We start from the raw sequence: 12,126 nt of genomic DNA, 5'->3' as shown, positions 1-12,126 counted from the left end.
AAGTGGGTTTAGAAGACACACCTTAAATTAACTGCCTCTGCCATGGTTAATTAAGAGCTCTGATACCTGACCTCTTGCTGTCCTCTGTGAGGAAGAGGAGATGGTTGTGGCTCTTGTGCCACTTGGAGGCCCCAGGGCCTTGGCTTGGCGTGGCGCGTGCAGTGTGGCTGGGTTTGCTCTGCCGGGGTGAAGAGGCACTTCCTCTGACCCGCCCAGCGGCACCTCTGCTCCCCTTCAGCTCCAGTGCTTGGACATCACTGCATACAGTTCTGTCTGAGTCATCCCAGGATGGATCTCGGGAGAGGACAGGAGAGAAAGCTTACTTTTCTTAAAAAAACAAATTTTTATTTTTTGCCATGCTGGATCTTTGTTGCTGAGAATGTGCTTTCTCGTTGTGGCCAGGAGGGGCTACTCCCTTGTGGAGCACTGGCTTTCGGGTGCCTGGGCATCAGTCATTGTGGCCTGCACGCTTAGTGGCCCCGCAGCATGTAGGATCTTCCTGGACCAGGGGTCAAACCTGTGTCCCCTGCATCAGCAGGCAGATTCTTTACCACTGGACCACCAGGAGAGTCCGAAAGCTTGCTTCTGCCAAGAGCTGAGTTTGCATGGATCAGGGTAACTGAGTTGATGATTCCTGAGCTGCAGAGCCCTCTGTCCTGGCCCTCTTTTGTCCTGGGTTGGCCTTGGCCTGGCGCCCCAGGGCTCCCCGTCCGTCACCATATCCTCCTCCTCCAGTCACTCAGCCGTCAGGACCCTCCCCTGGCAGCAGCTTCTCCAGAGGGCCTCTCTCTGCACTCTGGAGGCCCCGCAGCTTCCTGCAGGGCGGCGCTCAGGAGCCCCGTGCACAGGTGGGTGCTGGCAGATGCAGCAAGGCCACGGTGCGGCCCCGCAGGCAGGTGGTGGGGGCCCTGGCTCGGCGATGGGCAGGCGTGCTCTGGAGGCACACGGGCTTTCGACCTTGCGGTTTCAGTCTCCTCACACTTTTGAGCTTAGGTTGAAAAGTTAACCTTTGGCGGCCTCATTCACGGTTTTCTAAATAGTTGGTAGAGATAGTAATTGGTCTTTCTTAAATTAACTGCCTTTGCCATGGTTAATTAAGAGCTTCTGGTGTCTGACCTCTTTTTCTCTGTGAGGAAGAGGAGATGGTTGTTGTTCTTGGGCCACTCGGAGGCCCCAGGGCCTTTGCTTGGTGTGTGCAGTATGCTTGGGTTTGCTGTTAATTGTCATTGTCAGTCACAATGACTGCAGCCCAGGCACCCGAGAGCCAGTTCTCCACAAGGGAGTAGCCCCTTGCTGGTCATAATGAGAGAAAGCACACTCTCAGCAGTTGGGTTTGGTCTTAATAATTTAAAAATAAATACAAATGATTTGTAATTAATCACTAACCATGTTTAGAAAGGATTGTATACCCCCAAAATAGAAGTCATTTGGTCATCCCCTGCTGGTCTGTCTGTCCAGGAGCCCATGCTTCGCAGCTGCGGGGGGGCGCAGGCCTGTCTGTGCCTTGGGCAGTCGGGCTTCGTGCTCTCGAGCTTCGGGCTCTCGCTGCAAGAGCATTCAGGTGGCCTGAAAGTCCCCTCTAGGCCTGCAGTGGTTCATCCAGATATTCTCACCAAGCTCCTGTTGGTGGCGGAGATGGAGACCGTGAGCATCGCGGAGCTGCAGGAGGGCGCTCTGGTTTCTGAGAAACCACTGATTATCAAGGCTTGTGAGGAGAGCTGGAAGGAGTGGGAGAGGGAGAGAATGAGAATATGTGAACAGTGCAAGAGGGTTTCTAGTAAGTTCTTTTGCCTTTTTCACTGTAATCAAAAAGCCTGGCTTTCCACAGGCATTTGGAATTGACCAGGTTCATGGAGGGTGTGAAAGGGAGGGTGACTCATGGTCAGCAGTAGTGGGGGCCGTGGGGGCGGGGGGCAGGGGCCGGGGTGTCGGGACTGCGGGGTGGGGAAGGGGGGTGACGACTGAATGCCCAGGGGCACCGCGCTTGTGGGCTTGGGCGCTGAAACGTCCTGTAACCGAGCTAGAGGAGGTTGTGTCCATTCATCTGGTTTCTCTTCTCCCGCGAAGTGATGAATGAAGTCTGACCTCTGACTGGCTTTCCTTAGAAAAAGCCATGGAGATTTCAAATATAGGGGAACAGGCGGCCCTCTGTGCTTCCCCCTCGCAGACCTGCATCAGCTTGGCCTTCCTGTTTGCCCCGCTTCTGCCCACACTGTTTTAAGTACATTTCATTGTCCTCGCTTCTGGTCCCTTGTGTAATTGTGTCTCCTACCTGCTGTAGTGCATATGCCTGTCCTCTTGTTTGAGTGCAGAGATGTCTCCACGGAACAACCCACAGACTGTGCCGCGCTGGCAGCGGGAGAAGGAGCCTCTCTGCCTGGGGCTGGGTGCCAGGGCCCCGGGCTGGGGAGGTGCTGCTGCCAGGCGCCCCCTTCAGAACCAGCCAGCCCTCGCTGGCTTTGGTTCAGATTTAGACAATGTCGGAAGCCATGTAACCCTGCCAGCTCAGCTTCTGCAGTTGAAAATCCACCTCCTGGAATGGGGCATCTGTTCTCGTGAATAGCTGTATTAGCTGTGAAATGACACAGTTCGGTACCTAACTTAATAATCTGTCTTCTGCTCTTTGAAAAGCTCATTGACTTGGATTTCATAAGTATGTACAGCAGCCATATACCAAGTATTTACTAAAACAGATGCTGAAACAAATGCAAAAATTAATTTGACTAATTAAGGTACTAAAGGTACTAAAAGTTTTTAAGTCATTACCTTTTGAGTGAGTGGGTTTGAACTCTTACAAGAAAGTGATTGTAAGAAATGTCTTTTCTCATTTTTCAGTGAACCTTATTTTCTGATACTTAGATTAAAAATACATTTTAAAATAATGCTTCAGACATTTTCCAGTAGTTCCTTGATTAAAATTCACTGAAAACTCTGGTCTCACCATTTTTATCTTTCTTAAAATAGCCAGAAAGGGCATCAATTCAGGACTTGTGCTGTTGTGTTGTGTCAGTTTGAGACTCTTCCGCCCTGACTGCTGAAGCTGCGTGTGGTCTGCATGGCCGGTCCCCAGGGCTGGAGTGTGTCGGAGCCCGCCTCTCAGACGCGGCGCAAGGCTGCCCTCTAGTTCCTCCTGAGCACCTGCCGGCGAGACTTCCCCACCATGTCCCAACTGACGGCACCTCTCCAGGGGCTCGGGCCGCCCCCACACAGCCATCCCGGGCGCCGCTCCTCGTGGGCGACCCCTGTAGGCCCTGCAGTGGGCGGCAGGGACCACCGGGTCTCCTCAGCTGAGGGTAAGGTCTGTGTTGTGTGGAGGTTTCTGGAGTTGATTCTCCACCTCGTGTCTGCAGAGTCACGGTCAGGCCTCACACCCCGTGATCCTCTGTGGCTCTTACTGCCTCCCCACAGTGCCTTGTGGCCAGCTTCTAACTCACGTGTTCCTTTGGATCTGAGGTGCTGTTACTTGCAGGAACTCTACCCATTTGAAATTGAAATATAAACTTCATATAGACAACTTTTTGTTCATCAGCCAGCTTAGAGGTGTACTGTTACAAAACGTGCTGTGAAGAAAGAAAAATACTTAATTCTGAATTGGTTTGATGCTCAGCCATTGATTGAAAGACGCATCCCAATTTTAGACACATTGAAATGTTAGGGGAAAAAAGAGTACATTTTCATGATGATGGAAGAATAATAGTCTTTGCCCAATTACAAGTTACATCAGTTACTTGGAAAATGCTCTAATCAGGCACCATTGTTTACCAGGGTCTTGTTGAGCTATTAAGTCAGAGTTTTGTGAATGTAGCAGTATGTATGTATATAAATTGTATCAAGAACCATAACACTTAACAGTTGTTGTTCAGTTGTGTCTGACTCTTGGCGACCCCAAGGACTGTAGCCCGCCAGGCTTCTCTGTCCATGGGATTTCCCAGGCGAGAATACTGAAGTGGGTTGCCATTTCCTATTCCACTTTTTGTGTTGTATTTAGTATTTCCATATGTTAAATACAATTAGTGGTGTAATGAGCACAGTCATGGGCGAAATTGTATGTGCTTCCTCAGTTGTGTTTCCTCTAAAATGCATCTTTTTTCCTTGTCACTTTTTAAACATTATTTTTTTAAAATTATACACAATTTAAATTATTTTTTGGCCACACCATGTGGCATGCGGGATCTTTGTTCCCCAATCAGGGACCCAAACCCACGCCCCCTGCAGTGGAAACTTAAGAGTCTTAACCACTGGACACCAAGGAAGTCCTTTTCACTTTTTAATTTATACATAGATGAGTACATTCTAATAAAAACCTAAAATTCTAGCGGTGCCCAGCTGTCTATAGAGTAGGAGGTGGTCGCTTAACAGCTTGTCGATCACCTGGAGGAGGAAGCCCAGTGGCCTTGGCTTGTGGCCTCTTGGACTTTTCCCTGAGCTATGTGCATATGGAGCGTGCGTGTGTGCCGGAGCCCAGGTATTTCGGGCTCAGTGAGGGAACCTTCGTTCAGTCAGACCCGTGGTCAGCTGACCCCAGAGCGTGAGGTTCAGCCTTGAGAGTGCCTTGGTCTCTCTGAACAAATCCTTCCTGTTTCTGCCACGTGCAGCTGACAGTTTACATGCCACGTGTTTTTGGATAGAACTTCTTTGTGATTCCTCTGCTGTCTCAGTCTTTGTGATTGTCGTGTTTGTGTTGGAGTCTGGAAGTCTGAGATGGCTCCTTTTGATTTTTCTTCTGTTTGATATTTTCATTTGAAACTTTAGCTCTGCCTCTGTATTACGTTTTCAAATGTTGAAAGAGGCAGGAATCTGCCTTCCTTGTTTTTTTAGCTACTGTCTCAGGATTCTGTTTGCAGAGAGGGAAAGTCACAGAGTGATGGTTCCCTGACCCCAGTGTGCCAGGACTGGGGAAGGGGCGGGCAAAAGGGCTGTGGGTGCACCGCCCTTGAACTCTGAGAAGGTCCCCGTGGCTTCTGTCATGGCTCGCTGGTGCCTGTAAGCGCAGGAGGTCCATGATCTTTTAAGCACCTGGGCCCTCAGGTCACTGTCGCTGCAGTTGGTTTTGTGATCCCTCTTCTCTGATTCACGACAGAGGACATCGTACCATGACGGTCACAGTGTAGAAATTTCCTTGAGAGATGTGGGAACAGGTGATGTGGGCCCTGGGAGATACGATGACTAAATTGCATGCTGACGCGAGACTCGAGTGTGGTTTTAATGCAGAGGTCTTGTCAGCTGTGAGATTCCTTAGAGGTTTTTGCTGAGTGAGAAGAGCAACCATCCTCATTTTCATTCTTGAGTAGAAAAGATCAAACCTGTTCCTCGACATCGTTCTGTAAACCCCTTTGGAGAAGTGAAGGCAGGTGCGTGTTCACTGTCTGAAGCGGTGATCGACAGAAGGCCCTGCCATGTGTCCGATGCTGGTGTGAAAGTGTGCTATCCTGACCATCATAGGTCGTTTCACAGAGTGATGATGCTTCTTGTGATATCAGTCAGTCAGTTGCTCAGTCGTGTCCGACTCTGCGACCCCGTGGACTTCAGCATGCCAGGCTTCCCTGTCCATCACCAATTCCCGGAGCCTACTCAAACTCATGTCCATATTGAATAACAGCATCCCAGCTCTTTTATTTAGGACTGTGTACCTTTTCTAGGTTACTTGGCCGTTTAAGACTTGTGCTCACACATTGAGTTATTCAGCGCAGGGGTCAAACACCTTCTAGATGCTCATTTTTGATGATGTTTGTATAGGGAAGGCCAGGTCTTTAATGACGAGGTCATCAGCAAACTATTTGATCAAAACTTGATTGATCCCACACGTATTGATGGAGTGCCTGCCACAAGCCGGCCCTGAGACCAGGCTGTGAGCAGGCACCCTGTCCTCCAGCTGGACTCCGGTCATCCCCATGCCTAGTAGGGGGCGGGGGCACTGCTCCTCCCGCCCACAGGCCCTGTCTAGTGGCTCTGCCTGGACCCCAGCCCTCTCCTGCCCTCGGAGCTTCTTTCCTCTCAGAGTTCCTCCAAGAGCCCGAGCCAGAGGAGCCAGCTGCAGGGTTTTCTGAATCTGCCCAGACGGTTGTCAGACTTGTCGTGTTGTTCTGCACTGATGGGGCCTCCCATTCCAGAGCCACAGTGGTACCTCGAGGGGCCCTGCCTGCCCAGAGGAAGAGCTCCAGGGTGCACTGGAGCCTCCTTGTCCAGCCAGACCTCCAGCAGGATCCAGCAAGCGTCCTCCTCCTAACATGTGCTACAGCAGTTGTGAAATTATAGATGCAGTTTATTCCGTGTCTCAGACACGCATGTCATTGGTGCGTCTCACTGGCTGAACAGGACAAGGCAAGTCAGCAGCCGTCCGACTCCCCGCCGGTCACATGCGGCCCGGAGGGCAGACCCCGGGAAGCGGAGGGGTGTGTCTCACATGGCCATCCTTTCCACTCTGCAGTGGCGTCTGGGGGGTTGGAGTGCCTGTCTCCTGATGCTTTCACGTGTTGGATGTGTGGAACATGAGCTTGGATTTGACCACATCGGCTTGGCTGCTCTTCTTCCAAGTCTTCCGGCCAGTTGCCTGGCTCCTCCAGGCCTGTGTCCTCACTCAGCGTCTCTGCTCCTCTGTGCTCTGTTATCAACAGCGCTGAGCTGCAGGGGAGCGTGTGCTCCTGGTGCTTGGGTGTGCTGACTGCTCACCAACAGACGGCTGACCCAGGGGTGCGTGGGCCTCCCGGCAGGTGCTGGGGGAGAGGCTGACGTCCTCGCTAGCAGGAGGGTCCCTGGTGTGGTCACTCACCTGGCACGTCTGGTCCTGCTGACGACCGTGCTAAGCTCGGGGAAGTGTGGCTCACGGCTCTCACGACGTGCCATCTGAGCCCCTGGAAGGGGTGTGGGAAAAGGCTCGGGATGTCGTTGGCTCTCAGTCATCGTTGAGATGATAGAAGCTTTACCCTCTAAGTCTTGGGAATTTGATAGCTATTTTGGTAAAATTACTGCATTTCAGTGTGGTATGACTTACTATCTCTTCTGATTAACTAAAAACTGGACTCACGGCTTAAGCAGTAGCAGGCTTGGGGTGATGTTTTGTTTGAAAAATCAGTGGTGGCCTCACTGACACTGCCGATGTGCTGTGAACAGGGTGTTGAGGGTTTGTCTCCTGCTCCATCCAGTCTGGGCTTTCCATCCAGTCTCGCTTGTAGACTGAGCCCTAGGACTGTCAGCGCGGGTGAGCTGTGGGGAGGCGGTCCTGCGGGGGAGTCACAGCGGGCCGTGGGCTGGAGTCGGTGCGGGACGGGACGTCAGCGGTCTGGCCTCACCTTGATGGCTAGGCACCAGGTGGTCCTGTCAGGTCGTGCCTGCTCTCAGGTGGACTCACTGTTGAGCTGATGTTGATAGTAGTATTTTTTTTGATGTTGATATTATTATTGAACGAATTTCACTTTATCTTCTTTTCCTTACTAGTAATCAAACTTGGAATGGAACCAGGTAGATTTGACTTGATACATAATTTCTGGGAGTAGGTTATTTGCTCCCTTATCTTTAATCCTGCCAAGTACCTGAGGGTGACGTGTCCTTCCTTCCAGCAGAATGGTGACCCTACGTTGCCACCCCCAGGGGACTGGCAGAGAAGTGACTCTGGGGGCAGGGGTGTGAGGTGGCTTTCAGAGCCCACGGGTCTCTCCTGAAGCCACTGCTTTTTATTTTATATCTTTGTTAGAAACAGTGGAGTGGGGGAGGGCTGAACTGACTGGTGTTCCTCACACCTTGGTCGCTGGGCCCTTGTTGCTGATCCGGGGTGTTGTCTCAGTGGGTCAGGCAGACCTGGCCGCTGAGACTCGGGCCTGCCAGGCTCCTGAGGTCAGGAGTCTTCTCCTGGCCTGGCCTGTCTCAGACCCCGCAGTGAGGGCGCCCCTGGGCCTGGAGCACACCCGCCTGAGGTAAGGCCCCTGGGTAATGGGGTCCCGGCCCCACCTCTGTTGGGAGCTCCCTTCAACTTTGATGGATGGCATTTTCTCAGTTTCTTAATGTCAGGTCACTGAGATGTTTCTTTTGGATAAGACTTTAAACATCAGTCGAAAGTTTTGGTGAAACGCGTTCCTGTTACTCTGGGGTGCTAAACCGTGCTTTGGGGTTGCATTCCCACAGAGGGGTCACCTCACCCTGTACGCTCAGAGGAAACAAACTGGGTTTGAAGCGGCCGGAGATACACTTTAGTGTCATGCTGATCTCATACCAGAACGAGGCGTGTGGTTACATCTAACGGTGACTCTGGTGTGTTTCTCTTTTGTCCGCTAGGCTGCATGAGGAAATAATTGACTTTTATAACTTCATGTCCCCTTGTCCTGAAGAAGCCGCCATGAGGAGAGAAGTGGTGAGGAGGATCGAGACGGTGGTGAAGGACCTCTGGCCGACGGCCGACGTGCGTATCTGCGCTGTGCGCCGCGCGGCGGGCGCCCTGTGTCTGCGGGCCTGTGCACAGCTGGCAGGCTGGGCCCCGCTGTGGTGCTGGCAGGGCGGTGGCCTCAGCTGGAGCTTGTTAGAGACGCGTGTGCCCCTGCCAGCCCTGCCGAGGGAGACCCCGGGAACCCGGGCTGGGGGCAGGGCTCTGTGCTCAGCTCGCCACCCCCCCCCCCACCCCCACCGGTGGTTCTGAGCTTCTGACATCTTCAAGTGTGAAGACCGTCTGCCTTGGAGAATTCTTTTTTGGAATCTTGTGATTATTTTCCTTGTTTGTAATTTACCCTAATATAAGGTTACCCCTTCCCGCGCCACACTGCATTGCAGGGTTCCATTCCATGAACCCTGGAAGTGTTTGCTCGCAAACCGCGTCCCCAGTGAGTGAACCGTGTGTGCTCATGGAGGCGTGCTCCATGGGCCCTGGGCACCTGGGGGGCAGTGAGAGAAGGCCCTCTGGTGCCCTGGCACCCCCGCCCCCACCGCAGCAGTTTCATCCTTGCCCTTGGGTGCCCTGGGACGGAGCCCTGTGCTGTCCACAGCCTGGGCACCAGCGCTGTGTGGCTGTGGGTGCCGCCAGGAGCTGTTTTGTCCTTTGACTCTGAGTTTTGGAGAATTCCTTTTGGGGCAGGCTTTTAACTTAAGGCTTGAGAGGATGCTGCTGGTCCGTTGGGCCCCAGGCAGGAGCCGAGTGAGCAGTGGCAGGTCTGAGCCGCGTGCTCTCTTTTGCAGGTGCAGATATTCGGCAGCTTCAGCACTGGCCTCTACCTTCCCACCAGGTAAGCGCCCACTCCGCACAGATGAGGGCGTGGTGGACGAAGCTGGGGGTGAGGGGCGGTGTCTGTGTGCGTGCTGAAGGCTGAAAGCAGGTAGGTTCCTTGTGTGCAAATCTGAGGCTGGAAAAATGTAAGCTAAAGGAAAAGACCACAGAGCACCGGGGCCAAATTGCGGGAAGCAGACATTTAATTTACTGTTAGAGTCATTGATTGCTTTGCCTGTTTCCTCTTGCACTTCAGAGAAGATGAGAGAGGAGGGGGCGTGAGGAAGATGGGAGCCATGGAGTAAGTGCAGCAGAAACAGTCTGAGCTCTTTGGATATTTTTGAAAAGTTGCTTTTACATTTTAATGAAACTTCAAGCAAAGTTGCATTTGAATAGTATTTTGTGAGGATTTTTAATTGATAGAAAAACATCAAACAGGTGTTTGCATTTTAGAGTCATTCTTCAGAGTTTCCTCATAAAGGGCTTTTTAATGTCTAGTTTTATGTGTATCATTTTATTAAAAACTTACATTCTGCTAAGCCAGTTTAATCCTCAGAGACTAAAAAGACTGCAGCCTCAGGAGTTTTGGGGTGGCATTGGCAAGGCCGGTGGGGAGCTGGGTCCACTGCAGGTGTCTGGGCGTCCAGGGCCACGCAGAAGGGAGGACCAGGCTTCTGTGGTCCCCGCGACTCAGTCAGCATCTGCTCTCCACCTGTGTTACAAGCAGTTCACAGACTTCATTTTCTCTCACTGAGAGGGAAGGGCTGGTGGGGTGATGTTGGCCCTGGAAGCACTGCGGGACTGCAGCCGGCGTGTTACAGTGCAGACAGGAGGGCAGGGGTTCACGCTCGCTTCTCTCCCGTCCAGTGACATTGACTTGGTGGTCTTCGGGAAGTGGGAGCGCCCCCCGCTGCAGCTGCTGGAGCAGGCCCTGCGGAAGCACAATGTGGCCGAGCCGGGCTCCATCAAGGTCCTGGATAAGGCGACGGTGAGTGCCGCTGCTGGGCGCCCCGCCCGAGCAGCCTGTGGGATTAGCTGACGTGGTTTACGGCGGGCACTGGTTCTGTTTGAAGACCGCTCCACTTCTTGTGTGAATGTGCTTGTGTTGTTCTGTAGTTAGGGTTTCTAGCTGACGATATGTTTAGAGACCGTCTGAAGTACACGTTGTACTGCAAACACTGAACTCTTCCTGCACTAGAATACATGACTAGGTCGTCCTTTGTGAAGCCGTGCAAGGAGGGGATGATCATACCTGAGGCAGGGCACACTCAGAGGCTGCCCTCTGTGGAGAGTGGAGCCCAGTGATCAAACCGTGGTGTTTATTACATAGAAAAAGTTACTGTTTGCCAAGTTACACTTCAGAAAGAAAAACTTGCCTGGTCCTCTCCTGTTCCAGAAATTTCCACATGTGAAAAAACATACTTCCCTCAGGCAGAAGGTGGATGATCAAGCCTCTCTGTTGTGTATGTCAGGGTCTGTCCAAGCCCAGAGCTCTGCACAGCCCAGGAGCCCTGTGTCCGCGGCTTGCTCCGTGATGCTCCTCAGCCTTGGCCCCGCCCCTCCGTGGCCTCGCCCCTCCGGCCACGCCCCCTCTGTTTCTCTGTCCCTGGTGCCGGGTGGCTGCTGGCCTCTGAGCAGGCATCCGTGTTTACATGCAGAGCAGCCTAGGGGCTCAGCCTGACTGTCCTGAGCAGCCCTCAGAATGTGAGTTTGGCAGTGTTCCTACTAGTTCCCAGGATCGGGGGTTCACACTCATAGGAGTATGGGGTATGTGTGTCTAAACTCCTTTTGTGTTTAAGGAGAAAACCCTCTGTATAACTTGGGAAACATTTGGATACCTGACCATAAACAATGTTGCCTATTAAAGCAAGTTTCCTAAATTAAATCTTTGCAGGTACCAATTATAAAACTCACAGACCAGGAGACGGAAGTTAAAGTCGACATCAGCTTTAACATGGAGACCGGGGTGCGGGCAGCAGAGTTCATCAAGAATTACATGAAGGTGCTGTCACCGCAAGTTAGCACGGTGCAGATAAGGGGCTTGTTAAGTTGACTGACCTTTCCCTTATAAATGTTGAAACCATTAAACTGATGATAATCTTTAATGAGAAAGACGGTTACAGATGGATTTACCTTAGAGTGTTATTTCATTGAAGTTACATAGCTGTTTCGCAGCTTTGCCTGCCTTTTCCTAATTTAGATACTTCCACAACATTATAGAGATCTTTCTAGTTATTACACAGTGACCATCCCTGCAGCTCCTTGTGCCTGATTTGCAAGTTGAGTACATCACAGTGGAGCGTAGGTTTGCTTTCTCTGGGGGCGGGGGGTGGGAGGGCAGCGGCGGCAGTCTCAGTGCCTCAGGATGGAAGGTGTTCCTTGAGCTGAGGGACTCTGGACTCTGACCAGGTTTGTGGTGCAGTTAAACGGTGCGCCCTTCCCTGTTCAGAGAGCTGTGTTGTCTGGACCCTGCCTCTGCTCCCAGTTTGAGGCCTTGCTCGCTCTGTAGTCAGGCTTGTTCTCAGAGTCCCCTCTGCTGCAGCAGAGCTGGAAGCCCAGTGAAGGCAGCCGGGCTCCTGCACCCCTTCTCAGCGCCGGTTGCCCCATGGCTCCTTGTTCCCACGCCCTGCTCTCCATCCTTGTCCTGCATTTGGCAGTGTTGCATCCTGCTGGCCTCCTGCCTCGTCGTGAGCTGCCCACCCCTCGCTTGTCTCATGGGTGCCTCTTGAGTGTGGGCGTTTTGTCCGCTGGTTCTGGGACCTTCCCTTGCCCACAGCTGCACCCACAGAGCCCTCAGCTCAGCGCCTGAGAGGGGGCAGAAACTTGGAGGAAGCACCTGTTCACTCCCCACGCCCCTGGGCCTGGGGACTCCATGCAGGCCCCCTGCCTCAGCCGTGCTAAACCATAATCTGAGGAGGGGCCCCCAGGAGGGCCCTAGT

The 12,126-nt window shown here is 52.6% G+C and overlaps 1 protein-coding gene across 2 annotated transcripts in view; it reads left to right on the top strand.

Annotated features, from left to right (window-relative positions):
- TENT4A (terminal nucleotidyltransferase 4A) overlaps window positions 1-12,126 on the top strand; it is a 41,348-nt gene that overhangs the window by 17,085 nt on the left and 12,137 nt on the right. For both annotated transcript variants that reach the window (XM_061129352.1, XM_061129351.1), the window contains exons 2-5: window positions 8,269-8,392; window positions 9,160-9,206; window positions 10,055-10,175; window positions 11,082-11,189. In XM_061129352.1, coding sequence (XP_060985335.1) covers window positions 8,269-8,392; window positions 9,160-9,206; window positions 10,055-10,175; window positions 11,082-11,189 — 400 coding nt within the window. The remainder of the gene's footprint in view (window positions 1-8,268; window positions 8,393-9,159; window positions 9,207-10,054; window positions 10,176-11,081; window positions 11,190-12,126) is intronic.

This window comes from Dama dama, chromosome 25, assembly GCF_033118175.1.
Source record: "Dama dama isolate Ldn47 chromosome 25, ASM3311817v1, whole genome shotgun sequence".
Classification (NCBI taxonomy): domain Eukaryota; kingdom Metazoa; phylum Chordata; class Mammalia; order Artiodactyla; family Cervidae; genus Dama; species Dama dama.
The sequence above is the reverse complement of the archived record's forward strand: the minus strand, read 5'-3'. Positions and strand labels throughout refer to the sequence as shown.